This window comes from Drosophila sechellia, chromosome 2R (assembly GCF_004382195.2).
Source record: "Drosophila sechellia strain sech25 chromosome 2R, ASM438219v1, whole genome shotgun sequence".
Taxonomy (NCBI): domain Eukaryota; kingdom Metazoa; phylum Arthropoda; class Insecta; order Diptera; family Drosophilidae; genus Drosophila; species Drosophila sechellia.
Window position 1 is genome coordinate 10,254,308 of NC_045950.1, and position 15,976 is coordinate 10,270,283.

The window sequence follows — 15,976 nt, forward strand, 5'->3', positions numbered from 1 at the left end:
TTTTACATGCATATTATGGTTTTATACCCCCTTAACTGAAATTTAATAAAATAATTAAATTTAAGTATCTTTTACCCCGTTAAAAATATTATCATTTTAAATGAACGCAAAACATTCTACGGTGCTCAACACTACTTTTAAGCCAGAAAAAGTGCTGTAAATGGTGCAAAGTTTGGTCCTCCACCCGCACAAAAACATTGTCGCTTGAATTTATTTAAATGTAGCTCCCGGTACAAGCAATTGAACCAATCGATATGACCTACGACGAACGCAGTAGTGATGGCAGCAGCTCCAGCGAAACACATGACTCCTTCGCCCACCTGCTGGCAACCAAGCAGGGTCAATCCCAGACGCCGGCCACAGCGATGCCCAAGCACATTCCCTTCCCGGAGCACGCCACCACATCCGAGTGGCTCAGCGAACTCATTATGTGCGCCTTCACCATGGGTACGGCCATCGTACAGTTCATCAACATCTACAGAACCAACTGGTGGCTGCCACAGGCGCACACCAGGCACATGGTGGTGGGTTTGCAGAGGTTTTCCATCTGTATCAACAAGGAAACTAATCCGTAATCTATCTATGCACCCAGAACATCGAGCTGATCGATCCTTATCTTCGCTATCTACTGCTCATACTCAATACGCGGAGACTGATTTACTGCTTGCTGCTGGTGAAGATCAGGAAAGGAAACGAGAAGAGCCGGCATCTTATCCGGCTGGGAATCAAGTACGGATTTGGAGGCCTTGTTCAGCTATCCTTGGGTTTCTGCGCCATGAAGCTATACCAGCAGCACACATACATACTCCTTCTCTTCCTGTCGTATCCGTAAGAATGAAAAGTATATTTTGTCCAAAGATATTCCTACATTCGCTTTCATAGTGTGGTCATCTACCTGTTGATCTTCGGCTTCCAACTTGAGCCCTTCCTGCGCACCAGATTCGAGCTGCCGGGCGTGTATATCAACGACCTACCGGTCCACAGTTGCACCACCAATCCGGTCAACATAAGGGACGAAGTGGAAACACTCCGACATGACTTCAATAAGCGTTTTAAGCAGCTCATCTTCACCTCCATGGTGAATGCATACTACACTGGCCTAGTGCCCTGCTGTCTGGCCGTTAGTGTCCAATACAATGTGCTCCGAGCAGCCCAGCACTGCATCATTGTTTGCCTGGGCGCTTTCAGTCTGTGTGCCGTTTTCCTGTATCCTGCCAAGTATAGTGATACATTACATCGGGCTACTTTGCATTTGGGCTGCTGGCAGCGCATTGACCGGGAGCCAGCGCCTTCGCAGCTAATAGTAGCCGCCAGTGCGCTCACCTGGTCGAAATACTCCTCCTACAACCACGGCACCGTGGTAAAGCACAACGGGGGCCTGTACAGAAGTCATGGCATGGTTACTGTGGCCACTCCGGGAAACGCCAGTCACGCTCGATTTTATGTGAGTATCTTAGAACTGGGGTGTAAGATCGTATGTTCATTGTTTATTCATAATTTTTGCAGAAACTATTTCACAATCCCACCATAATTTATTCCACATTGGCCATTCTCCAGGCTGCCGTGCTACTAGTAGAAATAGGGTCTCTAAGCGCAGAAAGCGTCGAGTGGCACTTTGTCCTCTCCATCAGCTTCGTCGCCTTCACCAGCATGGGGGCCTTCTTCAAGCTGGTGCGGGACTACCTCATCACTAAAGATCTGTACAAGGCGGAGCACGCCGTGGCGCCCGATCAACCCTTCCGACAACGCATGAGAGATGCATTTATGTAGTAACGATCCAAAGAATAATATATTAACTTTTATTCGGCAGAACTTTTGCTCTTATCATCTGGCTTTTCACAGGACACGGCAAACACCCAGGAGCTGCCCTGCTTGTGGTCGCGGACCTGAATGCCGTGCTGTTGTAGCAGGCTCCGCAGTTCATCACAGGCAGCTAAAAGCTGTGGGTTCTTTACATTTCCGGAGGTGGCCCTTTCCCGCATTCTCCCCCGAACGTTTATCACATCATTCACAAGCAAATTGGGATCAATGCTATGATCCGTAAAGGAAACCTTTTCCTGCAACGATTCTCTATCCTGCAACTCCGATAGACCAAACGTGACTATGCCACGGTTTATGAAGTTTCCAGCTGCCAACAGCAGATCAATGCAATAGGCGGGTTCCTCCTGCGCGTCCACTTGCTGCTCATTTATGCAGCGACTTATGCTGCTCATCTGATCCATTAGCACGCTGATGGCTCTGGCGGTATCAAAGTCATCTCGAAGGCAATTATCGAATTCGGTAACTGTATGAGTCAGTTGGGCCTTTAACGCTCCCTCGTCCAACAAGTGCACAGGCTTCAGGAATTGGGTATAGGCACTTAGATCCGCCTGAAAGTTTTTGAACCGCTGCAGGGTCTGGCGAGCCGTCAGCATTAACTGATCGCTATAAGGCATTGCATTGCGGTAATTGGACAGCAGGCAGGCCATTCGAAACTCATCGGCGGTATACTTTTTCAGCAGCTCCGACACTGAGATCGTGTTGCCCAGGGACTTTGACATCTTCTGCGCATCTCCAACCATATGAAGTTGTCCGGTGTGCAGCCAATAGTTTACCCACTGGTCAGTTTTATACCGTGCACAGCACTGCGCCTCCTCGTTTTCGTGGTGCGGAAAACGCAAGTCCAAGCCGCCGGCATGAATATCCAACTGGCGGCCAAAGAATAGACCTGCAATGGCGCTGCATTCGATGTGCCAACCGGGGCGTCCCTCGCCACCCCAGGGTGCAGCCCACGTGGGCTCACTGCCACTTTTACGCGCCTTCCACAAGGCAAAGTCGGCAGTGTTTCTTTTGATGGGGTCCAATTTGTCCTCGCTTAGGCCTAAGTTTTGAAGCTTTCCATAGTTCTTGCTTTTGGAGACATCAAAGTAAACAGAGTTATCCGGGGTAACGTAAGCCTGTTTTTCGGCTATCAGCTGCTGGATGAACTGAATAATGACAGGCATGGTGGTGGTTACATGACTGCGCACATCAGCCGCCTGAACATTGAGACGCAACATGTCCTGCCGGAATTCCGCTTCGTAAGCTCGCGCCATCTTCTGCCAGTCAAGTCCAGCGAGCTGGGCTCGCTTAATAATCTTGTCGTCAACATCCGTGATGTTCATGGCTGTCACCAGATTGATTTTAAAGTAATCGCGGAGAATGCGCTGCAGGATGTCTACCTTGACGTAGGTGCTGGCATGACCAAGGTGCGCGGAGTCGTAAACAGTGGGTCCGCAAGTGTACCAGGTGACCATTTGGGGATTGCGTAGGATTAGAGGTACCTTTTGCCGCAAACCGTGATTGTATATATTGATTCCTGTGTGCTGGCCGATTGGTTTTCGCCATTTAAATGGACTATCCTGCTTGGGAGCCTCCTCCGAAATGTTACGCCGGCAAATGAGAGCTGGTCTCGTTCGACAGTTAAGAGCCCGGAGCACCTCCTTGCTGTGGGAAGCATTAGGGTTTAGACATACAAAAACAAACTCCATATAAATACTCACAGGCTATACATTGTTATATGTTGTAAATTTTGGCTAAAGTCTAAATAAACTTATATCTAAAGTTTCATGTAAGCAATAACATATGATTAGAAACTAATAGGTTGCCAGATCTGAGCTTTTTAGCCCATAGTAAGAAAGTCTTAAGATAAAATTTAAAAATAATTTCACAAACATTTCATAAATCTTTAAATATATATTTAAGTACTCAATTGTTTTTATGATATCACATCACAAACAAAAGCATTCCAAACATTTTGTAATCTGGCAAATAGAACCACCAGATACAGAGCTGCCACCTGGTCAAAGAAAATCGAAGCCGGCAGAATGCAGTGGCTTAAAATGAAGCTTCGCTTTGTAAACTTGATTTTACTATTAATAAGCTCAACATGTGCCCAATTGGGGGGCGATCCCAACGGCTACCTCACCTACTGTCCTTGTATGGGTAAGTTTCACTTGGAAATCCCCAAAGAACGCCAACTAAACCGCGCTTTTCAAAGGACGCTTTGGCAACCAAGCCGACCATTTCCTGGGATCATTGGCCTTCGCCAAGGCGCTTAATCGCACCCTGATCCTGCCGCCGTGGGTGGAGTATCGTAGGGGTGAACTACGATCCCGGCAGGTACCGTTCAACACATACTTTGAGGTGGAGCCCCTGAAGGAATACCATCGCGTCATCACCATGGCAGATTTCATGTGGCACCTGGCCGACGACATTTGGCCAGAATCGGAGCGAGTCTCCTTTTGCTACAAGGAACGATATAGCCTTAAGCAGGAGAAGAATGATCCAGACAAGCCCAATTGCCACGCCAAGGATGGCAATCCTTTTGGTCCCTTTTGGGACACTTTTCACATAGACTTTGTGAGGTCAGAGTTCTATGCGCCACTTCATTTTGATGTGCACCATAGCAACGAGGCTGCCAAGTGGCAGGCCAAATATCCTGCAGAATCATATCCCGTACTCGCGTTCACCGGAGCTCCGGCTAGTTTTCCTGTTCAGCTAGAGAACTGCAAGCTGCAGCGCTACTTGCAGTGGAGCCAAAGGTATAGGGACGCATCTAAGGATTTCATCCGAGAGCAGTTGCCGCGTGGTGCCTTTTTGGGTATTCATCTGCGCAACGGCATCGATTGGGTGAGAGCCTGTGAGCACGTCAAGGATAGCCAGCATCTGTTTGCCTCGCCGCAGTGCTTGGGCTATAAAAATGAACGTGGTGCACTCTACCCGGAGCTCTGCATGCTCTCCAAGGAGGCCATCATCCGCCAGCTAAAGAGAACCATTAAGAACGTGCGCCAAACTCAGCCGGACAACGAAATCAAATCAGTTTTTGTGGCATCAGACTCCAACCACATGATCGGTGAACTAAACACGGCCCTCAGTCGCATGGGCATCAGTGTGCACAAGCTGCCGGAGGATGATCCTTATCTGGACTTGGCCATTCTCGGACAGTCGAACCACTTTATCGGCAACTGTATCTCCTCCTACTCGGCATTCGTGAAAAGAGAACGAGATGTGCACGGTTTTCCGTCGTACTTCTGGGGATTCCCCAAGGAAAAGGATCGCAAGCATACCAACGTGCACGAGGAGCTGTAATGGATCAACAGGAATATTTACTTAAATACTCGAATAGGCTATTTTTCGGTTTTCTTTCCTAATACTAGACAGTTTTATTACATTGATTAAGCAATAATTTGACTTCACTTCTTAATTAAGTAAGATAAAAGTTTAACTTACAAATTTAATGAATTTACTTTTGAAAGTTACCAATATTTAGTCCTTTTAACGAATATCAGTATAGTTATTGTTTATTCTTTTAGCTTTAATTCATAAAAAGGATTTTAATGAAAACCGTTAAATGCCTTCAAAAACTCTACAACTTAATTGTAAGCTATTAAAGTATTCCTCGCATTTATCAAAACACTTGTTTGCTACCGATTTTACTTATAAATTTATTCAAGTTATCCAACCCTCTCGTATTCTTGAAAATAATTTAGGTCGTCACTCCATTGCCCCGAGGCCAGCATTTGTTCATCATCAGTGCAGTTTTTTGGAAGTGGTGGGCCTAGTGTATCAGCTTCTGGGATCGAGCCAAGTCCAATTGCGCCGAGGAGACGCTCGTTAGACCCTCCCGCACTGTGCTGAGGTTCTCCTTCCATGCCTGCAGCAGATCGCGAAGCTGCTCCCATTGTGGTGCTCCGAAGGTTCGGTGCATTGTGGATGAAATGTGTACCTTTTGGTTGGCCTGATCTAGACGTGCGCGCACCAGCTTTGTTTTCAGCACCTCGATGACGAAGGGCTCAACTTCGTCTTCGTTGATCTGCAGCTCCTTGGTTAGCGTTTCGAATGTCATCTCCGGGCTGCTCTCGGCCAGCTGCATGAAGGTCAGCAGACGCATCTTCTTCATGTTCTGCTCATGGTTCAATCCCTGCGAGTTGACAAACTCCCTGTGATCCTCGTAGAACTGCACGTAAGCCGGCAGCTTCTCGGACACGAAGATGGACAGCAGGTCGTGGATGAGGTCGCCTTCCAAAAAGCGCACAGGTTTCAGCGACAGCAGAGGATCCAGCAGGAATGTATTGGGGTCGGCCAAGGCAGTCACAATGCACTTCATGGCATCCTCACGGGCCACACAAGCATTGTCCGCCGTGTAGGTGCCCAGCAGCTCAATCATAACCTTTGAAGACAGCTCCAGGTTGGTGTCCTTGGTCACGTCGTGCAGCAGGCGGTACAGCTTCTGCATCTGTTCCGACGAAGGTGGGCAGTTGGCAAACTGGGACTTGAGCTGATCCACACCTGAGAAGACCTCCAGCACCTGTTCGCACTGCTTGGCCACCTGGACCAGGTGGTAGTACACATGGTAGCGTAGGGGAGAGGCGGTGTCCAGGTTGTTGAACAGACGCCACAACGACTGGAGGCACACCTTGCCCAGGGGAAGATTGGGAGCCTTGGTCATCTTCTCGCAGTAGGCCAGCACAATGTTCTCACCGCGATCCAGGGGTATCTGAAATATTGAAGGTTATTATACGTTGCTTATATTGTATTCTGTATTACTCACCGTGATCATGATGGACACAATGCTGTTCAGAATGCCGTCAATCTGCGAGGGCTCACCATCCTTAAAGCAAACGTCGCAGACGCCGATGATCTTGTGCAAATCATCCTCCACACCTTTATTGGACTTCTCCGAAGAGATTTCGGCTCCCAGCTTCTTGAAATACTTGCGCAGCTCTTGCACCTTTTAATAAATTGCAAATAATATTAGTTTTGTTTTGCAGCAAGAGGAAGACATAACCTCAATTTGGGCAAGGGACCGCCCAAATACATGGCTAAAACAGGGCACTTTCACTCTACCTGCTCGTCCAGGGACAGGTCTATGAAAACCGGATGCGAAGTCATGGTTTTGTAAAATGTTATTCCACTTTTTTAAACAAATGCAGCTGAAAATAACACGCACACACGTCTTCGGCGCTTTGACAGCTCGAAAGGAAAGAGAGCGACCAGTGCTGCCGGCCTGGTCCGTTTCCCGCCAAGTAGCGATGCTCTCAAAGAAGGGACCGAGTTAAATTAAGGTGATATTAAAATACACTTAAAATAAATAACATTCCTCTGAAATTCACTCAGTTCAATAGAATAAAAATAGTTATGGTGTATTAATGTTGACATGAAAATCAATTTTATAAATGTTTTGGCGGGATTCTAGCTAACAATAAATCTTGCCAAAAGGAGAGTTGCCGGATCTTCTGAGCCATATAGTCACAGTGACTTCTTAGCCGTACCGTTACTAACGTTGTAAGACCCGTTTCTCCTGAATTTTAAATTTCCCATTAGCTGTTATTTTTTTTACATTTAGCACTTTACAGTTAAGCAAAATGACACGATTTTTGTGAAATTGTTAATTGCGCGACAGTCTGGCAACTCCGCTGCAACTAAGTTATAATGCTCGCCAAATTTATATTATATTTGTATAACGGGCGAGAAGAGTATAGTAATGCCAGCTAATCGCGGAGGAAAATTATGAAATACACGACACACACGCAGCGTTCGGCTTCCTAGAGCCACAGAGATTCCGCGGCAGGCGGCACAACAGTTTCTAGTCAACCACTATCCTCAGCAGAACTCGTGATTACATGGCTACATCGGATTTTGTTCTGGGCGGCCTGGCCTCCGTGGGGGCCACCTTCTTCACCAATCCCATCGAGGTGATCAAGACTCGGATCCAGCTGCAGGGCGAGCTGGCGGCGAGGGGTACCTATGTGGAGCCCTACAAAGGGATTGTCAATGCCTTCATCACGGTGGCCAAAAACGATGGCATTATGGGCCTCCAAAAGGGCCTCGCACCGGCCTTGTACTTCCAGTTCATCATCAATTCCTTCCGGTGGGATTATTTAATAGCTATACTTTACAATTATTAATTTGTACTTCGAATTTGCATTCGCCAGGCTTAGCATTTATTCGGAAGCAATGGAGAGGCGGTGGATGCACAACAGGAGGGGCGAGGTGTCCTTCGGAATGGGACTATTGTGGGGCGCCATCGGCGGCGTCGTGGGCTCCTACTGCTCCAGTCCATTTTTCCTGGTACGCCCAATGTGGGAATGCTGCGGAAGGTTACATAAACAAATAGCTTATCTAAATGAGCCGCGTGCTCATCAGCATTATGGACCTTCCACAGATAAGGGACTTTATTGGCAACTGTCTATCAGTATCTAAATATTAACATTTCATGATATTCAGGGAGAAAGTAGCATACTTCTAAATATCCACATTTTTTTTCCTGTTTATGGTTGTTTGCATTGCTTATTACTTTATGACATAACGCATTTATTGTTAGCCTATTTATATTAAGACATTTTCAAGATCTAGAAACAGAAAAAACATTCGCTAAATAACTAATAAGTATTGTAGACTTTAACTTATAATCACAATCAATTAACATGTATAAGATCATTTGCTTTTTTCTATTTATTCTTATTTATAAGGTTGATATTTCTATAATATTAATTATGGTCCCTTTTTTTGCATCCAGATCAAAACACAGCTGCAGTCACAAGCCGCCAAGCAAATCGCCGTGGGCTACCAGCATGCACACACTTCCATGACCGATGCCCTGCGTCAGATCTACTCCAGGAATGGAATACGAGGACTGTGGAGAGGATCTGTGGCCGCATTACCCAGGGCGGCTTTGGGATCAGGTGCCCAGATAGCCACCTTTGGCAAGACCAAAGCCCTGCTGGTGCAGTACGATCTGGTGACGCAGCCCACGTTGAACTCCTTCTCGGCTGGCTTGATAGCCGGATCCATTATGTCGGTGGCCATAACGCCGCCGGATGTAATCACCACGCGTCTGTACAACCAGGGCGTGGACGCCGAAGGACGAGGTCTTCTTTATCGCGGTTGGGTTGACTGCTTTGTGAAAATCTTACGATCAGAGGGCGTTTATGGTATGTACAAGGGCTTCTGGGCCAACTACCTGCGCATTGCCCCCCACTCAACCCTTGTGCTGCTATTCTTTGACGAGCTGGTCGCCGTACGCACAAAGTATAGTAATCAATGACCCCAAAGATCACTGGCTAGGTAGCATTAATTTAAGTACTAAATTGTTTAAATCGTTTATACTACCCACAAATATACACTTTGTTTTTTATTATTAAGCCAAGCTTAGATAAACAAAATTGATGTGCAACAGAATGTAAAGTGCCGCATACAATTTGTTTATCCAAATCTGGCTTTAGTCTTTAGTGAGTAGCTTAATGTCCTAGTTCCAATCTCTTAGATTAGCAAAGCCTCAGAACCAACTTTTGCCTTCATTAAGCTAATTTAAGAGCTCTTCCTGTAGCCATTAACCGTGCAATATTTTGGTAAAATAAACCAGTTAGTATGTTACATTTTAACGCATATTGCTCTCAAGTCTTAAGCAGATTTCTTATCGCAAGTGTAGCGTTAGTGATCACTAGATTGTGATACAGAACGGACGTCTCATTGATGGCTACGTCGGATTTTGTGCTGGGTGGCATGGCTGCCATGGGCGCTGGTGTCTTCACCAATCCCGTCGAGGTGATCAAAACTCGCATTCAACTACAGGGAGAGCTGGCCGCCCGAGGATCGCATGCTCAGCCTTACAAGAGCGTCTTCCAGGCCTTTGTGACCGTGGCCAAAAACGATGGAATTCTTGGCCTGCAGAAAGGATTGGCTCCAGCGCTATGCTTCCAGTTTGTAATAAACTCGTTTCGGTAGGTTAAAGCTGTTATCCATCAAACAGTTTTGTAAATATATACATATGTGCTCTGTCCACAGATTGAGCATATACACCCATGCCGTAGAGAAGGGTTGGGTCCACAACAACAAGGGGGAGATCTCCTTTGCAAAGGGCTTGTTCTGGGGCGCCTTGGGCGGCGTTGTGGGTTCCTATTGTGCCAGTCCCTTCTTCCTGGTAAGCGATTATGTAAATCGAACACTGAAGGTGTCTGCTTCCGCGTATATTTGACAATGTATAGTCGTGATAAGATAAGACCACTGATAGCTACATTTCCATTCTAGATCAAGACGCAACTTCAGGCACAGGCAGCCAAGCAGATCGCCGTTGGTTATCAGCATCAGCACGCCTCGATGAGCGATGCGATTAGGAAGATATACAGAAAGAACGGCGTCTTTGGACTCTGGCGAGGATCGTTGGCGAATGTGAGCCGTGCCACTGTTGCGTCCGCCGTTCAAATCGCAGTTTTTGGCCAGGCCAAGAGTGTGTTGAAGGAAAACGGAGTGGTTACTCATCCCACAATCCTGTCCTTCTGCTCTGGCTTAGCCGCTGGTTCATTTGTCTCGTTGGCAATCACTCCATTGGATGTGGTTACCACTCGTCTTTACAATCAGGGAGTTGATGCCCAAGGTCGGGGCATTTACTACAGGGGCTGGTTGGACTGTGTGCTTAAGATCCTAAGATCGGAGGGTGTATATGGGTTGTATAAGGGCTTTTGGCCCATTTATTTGAGGAGTGCTCCATATTCCACGTTAGTGCTTTTGTTCTTTGACGAACTAATTGCGATGAGGGAAAAATACGATCTACACTACTAAACAAAAATTACTTAAAACGGGAAGGGCTTTTTGAAATGCAAAACCATATGCTTAGACGTATTATGAGGGTAAGATCTGAAGAGGGTAAGTAGAGATTCAAAAAAGCCAAAAGCGAAAATAAAAAAGTATTCTTTTTAACATAAATAGTTTTATTCTTCGGCGGTTAAATAAAATTAAGTCCTTAAAATCCATTCCTAACCATTTGCGAAACTCTCGATATCCAAACATGAAACTATCGATAATCTAATTTTTATATATTACTATCTAATAGCTATAATGAATGTATTAAAACATTTTCTCAAAGTGATTTATTTCTTTTGCTTAATAATTAATAATTCAATAAAAAATTAAAAATTATTTTCGAATTCAAAATTAATGAACCGCTAGTACTAATTTCTTTCTTATGCCAATTTTAATTTTAAAGCACCAATTACAAGAGTTCAAATAATTTAATTTATCTCTTAACCCGCCATGTGCGCATTTAAACCTTAAAATTTATGCTACGAATTCGATAAGTGTAACAATCGGTCTGTCGACCACAAGGTAAACAAAATGATAACGTAAGATCATCCAAATCCAAAGTTGGGGTGAAAACATGACCAAGTCGGATTTCGTGCTGGGCGGAACGGCAGCGATGGGTGCGGTGGTGTTCACCAATCCCATCGATGTGGTCAAGACGCGGATGCAGCTGCAGGGAGAGTTGGCTACCCGAGGAACCTATGTGAAGCCCTACAGGCATCTTGCCCAGGCCATGCTGCAGATAGTCCTCAACGACGGACTCCTTGCTTTGGAGAAGGGTCTCGCTCCGGCATTGTGTTACCAATTTGTCCTCAACTCGGTCAGGCAAGTACTAGGATCAGTGTCATTGTAAAGGTTGCCATCCATAAATATCTAAATCATTGAACTTTAGACGAATATTATTATATTAGAGGGAGTTTTAAAGAAAGTATATATTAAAGTGAACGTGAAATTATGCAATGCTAAGTAATATGAAATGAAATGCATGTTTATCTTATCTACCATTGTGAAGTAATGAAAATAATAATAATAATACGTTTACCATTGAAAATAGTTACCTTGAGCAAAATGCAGTGTAAATACCCTTTCCTTATGGTAGGCTAAGTGTTTATTCGAACGCATTGGAGCTGGGATACTTGCAGAATGAGGATGGCTCCATATCCTTCTATCGGGGCATGTTCTTTGGAGCTCTGGGCGGCTGCACGGGCACCTATTTCGCCAGTCCCTTCTACATGGTGAGTAGATCCCATCTAGAGCTTCCCATCTGATCTCGCCCCATCTCACAGATTAAGGCCCAACAGCATGCCCAGGCGGTTCTATCCATTGCCGTGGGCTTTCAGCATAAACATACTTCGATGATGGACGCCCTGCTGCACATTTACCGCACGAATGGCATTTCGGGATTCTGGCGCGCTGCTTTACCCAGCTTGAACCGAACGCTTGTGGCCTCCAGTGTACAGATCGGCACCTTTCCTAAGGCCAAGTCCGTGCTGAAGGATAAAGGATGGGTCACCCAACCGGTTCTCCTCTCCTTCTGTGCCGGTCTATCGTCGGGCACCCTTGTGGCGGTGGCCAATTCACCCTTTGACCTGCTCACCACTCGAATGTACAACCAGCCAGTGGATGAAAAGGGTCGTGGACTCATGTACAAGGGCTTGGTGGACTGCTTCACTAAGATCTGGAAAACCGAAGGGCTCCATGGGATGTACAAGGGCTTTTGGCCCATCTACTTTCGTAGTGCCCCGCACACCACCTTGACATTTGTGTTTTTTGAAAAGTTGCTCCATGTGCGCGATCATTATGTTTTCTCCCAACCCAGAAACTGAAGAGTCCAGCCCTCCTGGAGGCCATTAAAATACTGTAAGTCCTCGCATACATTTGTTATATCCCACGATGTGACTATCCTTTTACAAAACTAAACATTAAAATTGTTCATCGAAAATGACCCCATCACTTTACCATGGGATGCAAGTAAACTGTTATGTTATGTGCTTTGTTGCACTTCATTTTTACCTTTCTAATAAAAGTTTAAATGAATTATCAATTCGAATAGGTAGAAACAACATATGTGTTGGCTATTTGCAAATATTTATTGTGAAAAAGAAAATTGAAAGAAAAAGCCGCCAGTATTGCAATTTTAGTATGACCTTTCCATGTCGATAGGCGGCGATAGATGCGAACTATAACGCATTTTGTCTTCAATAGTCGATTGGCACCGATAAGCGCAAGCACAAACTATCGACTATCGACCATCTGGAAAGTCGGCGGCGTCGCATATTTTTGATTGACCAAATATATTTAAACACAATTCGCGCAAAATGGCCGCCCAGGTAACTCAGGTGCAGCAGTTCTTGAACGGCTACAAGGATGACGTGAGCCGATCGCTGCGCGATGCTTCCAAGCCGTGGACCAAAGTCTTCGATACCGTGGAGGAGAAGACCGGCGTGGACCGGGTCAATATTTTCGTGGGTGAGTGTGGATTATCCTGGCGACGTCATCGCATGTCCTTCGCCGAAACGCCCATGTGACCTCCTGCTAGTTGACGACTGCGTAACCACTGAGATTCGCCTAGAGATGCAGTGGAATATTTCGGGAAGCTTATAAATAGCAACCTGTTATATATAGCAATGTGTATGTGGCTGAATCAGGATGGTCGGGGGGCTTAATCACCGCCAGGTGGCCAATTAGCGAATTAAACCGACGACTTAAACGCCAAAGCCCAATTAAATAGTGTGTCTATATTATCACCAAGTACCTCCAACCAATACACCTCAGTTTCTGAGCATGCGATGTGTGCGTGTAAGCGGCTACGTAGACAGCTGGCGATGTGTGCGTCTGTTATCCACAAAAGTTTCATGTTTTGTGCTTTTCTTTGTTTACTTCAACGAAAGTACACTTTTTTTGCCCAGTACGCGGTGAGCAATAAATCTGGCGCATACCATTGCCACATTCTCTAGACAAAGATCTGGAGAAAGTCCAGCTCGGCGGGGTCAAAAGGTCTGAATTATTGAGACGTGGCGCTGTCGGCACACGTGGAGCCAATCTACTCACACTCACCTGTGTGCGTTGGTAGAGCTTTCAGTTCGTTCGTTCGGTGCTCGCCGGAGTTACCGATGTGGCTCTGGGACTATATTATGCTAATCAGACAGCGACAGGAGACGCGGCACAATGTCAGAGTTCCCCTGGTTTACCTCGGCATAGGTGAGAATGCGGTCACAATGGCAAAAGTAGCTATCTTTAATAGTCGAAGTCTATGTACACTTGCAAAAATGACTGACGTTGATTCATCATTCAAACATTTGGCCTCATTAGCTGTTCAACAATTCGGCATACTTTAATAATTAAAACAAATTGTGTAAACAAATATATGCATATTGGGGAACAACCATTTATGGAGAATTCGCAATTCACATCAAATGATCGACTATAAGGATATAGTTTCTGTGGTTTGTGACGAAACCCACCTTTTTGCAATCTCGTAGCTCAAATTAATATACCCTCAGCCAGGGTATAAATATAATTAGCCGCCATCGGGCATGAATGACATCATAAATTTATGGCAAAACAACAGGCCGTAGTCCGCTCATCTGGGTGGGCAAAATGCAACTGGCCGGGATCAGAGGCAGGTCGAGACATCTACTGACAACAGCTAAGGGTTTATAATTAGCCAACGGCATGGGGCGGTTTAGGAACCCCAGGGATCCACGAAGGGGCGCCCTTGAAAGGAGTACGAGCACCTGGCACTGTGCCCTTCGAGCAGTTAGTCTTGTAGCTAAAGTGTGTAAGTGTTTATTTCCTTTTGATCACCCTGCGCCCTGTGGAACCGCTCCTGCCCTTGGACCTGCTTATAGCCATAAGGGAAAATGCGCCACTAGGGCAATATCAATTGACCAACTAGATGGCGAACATGGCAGTCGAGGAAATCGAGAGCAAAATAGTCCAGTTGTTCGTAGAGAACCCCCTCCTGCGCTACGGTAGAGCTCCATCAGTGACTTAATGCTATTTACTAATAAGGTATTTTATCTCATCATATGTAGGTGCTGTTGGTCTGTGCGCCATCTACCTGATCTTTGGCTGGGGCGCCCAGCTACTGTGCAACATCATTGGGGTTCTGTACCCTGCATATATTTCCATCCATGCCATCGAGTCCAGCACAAAGCAGGACGACACCAAGTGGCTGATCTACTGGGTCACGTTTGGCATCTTCACCGTGATTGAATTCTTTTCGAGTCTGCTAACATCGGTGATTCCCTTTTACTGGCTGCTGAAGGTGAGCTTTGCATTCCTCACATATAAGGAACTTCTTATAAATGCTTTAACTCCACATGCAGTGTGCTTTCCTCATCTGGTGCATGCTGCCCACGGAACAGAATGGTTCTACCATCATCTACCGCAAGCTGGTGCGACCCTACTTCCTGAAACATCACGAATGTGAGTAAATCTACCTCTTTGATATTGCAATTTTACTAAAAAGAGATATATTTTTGCACACAGCCGTTGACAGGATCATCGATGATGGCATGAAGAAGGCCGCTGGAGTGCTGAAGCACGACTAGAAGGCGAATGTGCCGTAGCTCCGACCGCTTCTCGCTTATCCATGCATTTGGTTTTGGGCCTGGTCACCAACCTCACCTCGTATTGGTTACGTTTTGCAATAAATTTTAATTCTGTATTCATTTTGTTGTTGATAAGAGCACCAGTGTTTGCTGAACCAGAAGAAATCTCCGTTTGTTAAACGTAAAACCGAAAAGGAGGCTTTTATTGAGGCACAACTATCTTTAGGCGGTTGATTCCGCCTTTTCTGGCGATGCCTCCGCTTCGGCAGCTGCCCTCCGGTTCCGCCAGGCGGTCATGTAGGTGCGCGGGTGGATGGGCAGTAGTCCGGCGATTCCCAGGAGTTCTGCAGCCGGCGTGGATAAGTGGGCACCTTTGCCCAGCCAATAGCGGATTCTCTCCGTATTCAGGGCCACCAGTCGTTCGTTGTAATTGTTGGGCAGGGGGTCAAAGGAGCCCACCTGCTCGATGACAGGCTGGTGCTGGTTCTTCCGCCTCTAAACCGGAAAATACAGTTTCCAATTAAAAGTTATAACCATTTTAATGGCCTAAAAGTACGCACCTCCATGACGACAATGTGATAAAAAGGCCGGTTGGTGCAGCCCAGGCGTACGAAACGTATGATTTTGGCTGACTTGGCATAGAAGCGGCCAATGCCACTTGCTGGCGATAGTGACATCTCAATATATTATATATCTAATACAAGTTTTATCATAAAATAAGGATTCTTCTTCAATCAGAAAATGTGAATTGTTATGCAAAGCATGACCGTTGAGGGCAAATTAAAAAATACCAAGCTATTGGGTCACACTTTTAGTTGCCC

The 15,976-nt window shown here is 45.9% G+C and overlaps 9 protein-coding genes across 11 annotated transcripts; 6 read left to right on the forward strand and 3 right to left on the reverse strand.

The window, feature by feature from the left end:
• The first annotated feature begins 150 nt into the window (after positions 1-150).
• On the forward strand, positions 151-1,809 carry LOC6609092 (transmembrane protein 39A-B). The gene is made up of 4 exons (XM_002033759.2): positions 151-524; positions 593-828; positions 883-1,444; positions 1,507-1,809. The coding sequence occupies exons 1-4, from the start codon at positions 255-257 to the stop codon at positions 1,768-1,770; spliced, it is 1,332 nt and encodes a 443-aa protein (XP_002033795.1). The 5' UTR covers positions 151-254; the 3' UTR covers positions 1,771-1,809.
• On the reverse strand, positions 1,786-3,631 carry LOC6609093 (probable cysteine--tRNA ligase, mitochondrial). Its single transcript, XM_002033760.2, has 2 exons — positions 3,522-3,631; positions 1,786-3,465 (listed from the first exon to the last, which is right to left on the reverse strand). The coding sequence occupies exons 1-2, from the start codon at positions 3,530-3,532 to the stop codon at positions 1,800-1,802; spliced, it is 1,677 nt and encodes a 558-aa protein (XP_002033796.1). The 5' UTR covers positions 3,533-3,631; the 3' UTR covers positions 1,786-1,799.
• Positions 3,632-3,819: 188 nt separating this feature from the next.
• Positions 3,820-5,434, forward strand: LOC6609094 (GDP-fucose protein O-fucosyltransferase 1). Its single transcript, XM_002033761.2, has 2 exons — positions 3,820-3,963; positions 4,019-5,434. Exons 1-2 carry the CDS (start codon positions 3,846-3,848, stop codon positions 5,107-5,109), a joined length of 1,209 nt encoding a protein of 402 aa, XP_002033797.1. The 5' UTR covers positions 3,820-3,845; the 3' UTR covers positions 5,110-5,434.
• An 11-nt stretch (positions 5,435-5,445) lies between these two features.
• On the reverse strand, positions 5,446-7,158 carry LOC6609095 (eukaryotic translation initiation factor 3 subunit M). Its single transcript, XM_002033762.2, has 3 exons — positions 6,868-7,158; positions 6,572-6,751; positions 5,446-6,517 (listed from the first exon to the last, which is right to left on the reverse strand). The coding sequence occupies exons 1-3, from the start codon at positions 6,910-6,912 to the stop codon at positions 5,579-5,581; spliced, it is 1,164 nt and encodes a 387-aa protein (XP_002033798.1). The 5' UTR covers positions 6,913-7,158; the 3' UTR covers positions 5,446-5,578.
• A 274-nt stretch (positions 7,159-7,432) lies between these two features.
• LOC6609096 (solute carrier family 25 member 35) lies at positions 7,433-9,396 on the forward strand. Its single transcript, XM_002033763.2, has 3 exons — positions 7,433-7,891; positions 7,956-8,091; positions 8,540-9,396. Exons 1-3 carry the CDS (start codon positions 7,644-7,646, stop codon positions 9,065-9,067), a joined length of 912 nt encoding a protein of 303 aa, XP_002033799.1. The 5' UTR covers positions 7,433-7,643; the 3' UTR covers positions 9,068-9,396.
• A 75-nt stretch (positions 9,397-9,471) lies between these two features.
• LOC6609097 (solute carrier family 25 member 35) lies at positions 9,472-10,719 on the forward strand. Its single transcript, XM_002033764.2, has 3 exons — positions 9,472-9,743; positions 9,808-9,943; positions 10,051-10,719. The coding sequence occupies exons 1-3, from the start codon at positions 9,496-9,498 to the stop codon at positions 10,579-10,581; spliced, it is 915 nt and encodes a 304-aa protein (XP_002033800.1). The 5' UTR covers positions 9,472-9,495; the 3' UTR covers positions 10,582-10,719.
• A 379-nt stretch (positions 10,720-11,098) lies between these two features.
• LOC6609098 (solute carrier family 25 member 35) lies at positions 11,099-12,649 on the forward strand. Its single transcript, XM_002033765.2, has 3 exons — positions 11,099-11,424; positions 11,699-11,834; positions 11,886-12,649. Exons 1-3 carry the CDS (start codon positions 11,177-11,179, stop codon positions 12,423-12,425), a joined length of 924 nt encoding a protein of 307 aa, XP_002033801.2. The 5' UTR covers positions 11,099-11,176; the 3' UTR covers positions 12,426-12,649.
• A 167-nt stretch (positions 12,650-12,816) lies between these two features.
• Positions 12,817-15,275, forward strand: LOC6609100 (receptor expression-enhancing protein 5). 3 transcript variants are annotated; one of them, XM_002033767.2, is made up of 4 exons: positions 12,817-13,068; positions 14,637-14,869; positions 14,931-15,030; positions 15,094-15,271. In XM_002033767.2, the coding sequence occupies exons 1-4, from the start codon at positions 12,918-12,920 to the stop codon at positions 15,153-15,155; spliced, it is 546 nt and encodes a 181-aa protein (XP_002033803.1). In that variant the 5' UTR covers positions 12,817-12,917; the 3' UTR covers positions 15,156-15,271. The 3 variants fall into 3 exon arrangements, with proteins under 3 accessions (XP_002033803.1, XP_032571207.1, XP_032571208.1); XM_032715316.1 differs by lacking the exon at positions 12,817-13,068 and adding an exon at positions 13,542-13,800 and having other exon boundaries at positions 15,094-15,275; XM_032715317.1 differs by lacking the exon at positions 12,817-13,068 and adding an exon at positions 14,492-14,573 and having other exon boundaries at positions 15,094-15,275.
• Positions 15,276-15,330: 55 nt separating this feature from the next.
• On the reverse strand, positions 15,331-15,939 carry LOC6609101 (probable 28S ribosomal protein S16, mitochondrial). The gene is made up of 2 exons (XM_002033768.2): positions 15,716-15,939; positions 15,331-15,650 (listed from the first exon to the last, which is right to left on the reverse strand). The coding sequence occupies exons 1-2, from the start codon at positions 15,830-15,832 to the stop codon at positions 15,378-15,380; spliced, it is 390 nt and encodes a 129-aa protein (XP_002033804.1). The 5' UTR covers positions 15,833-15,939; the 3' UTR covers positions 15,331-15,377.
• Positions 15,940-15,976: the final 37 nt, after the last annotated feature.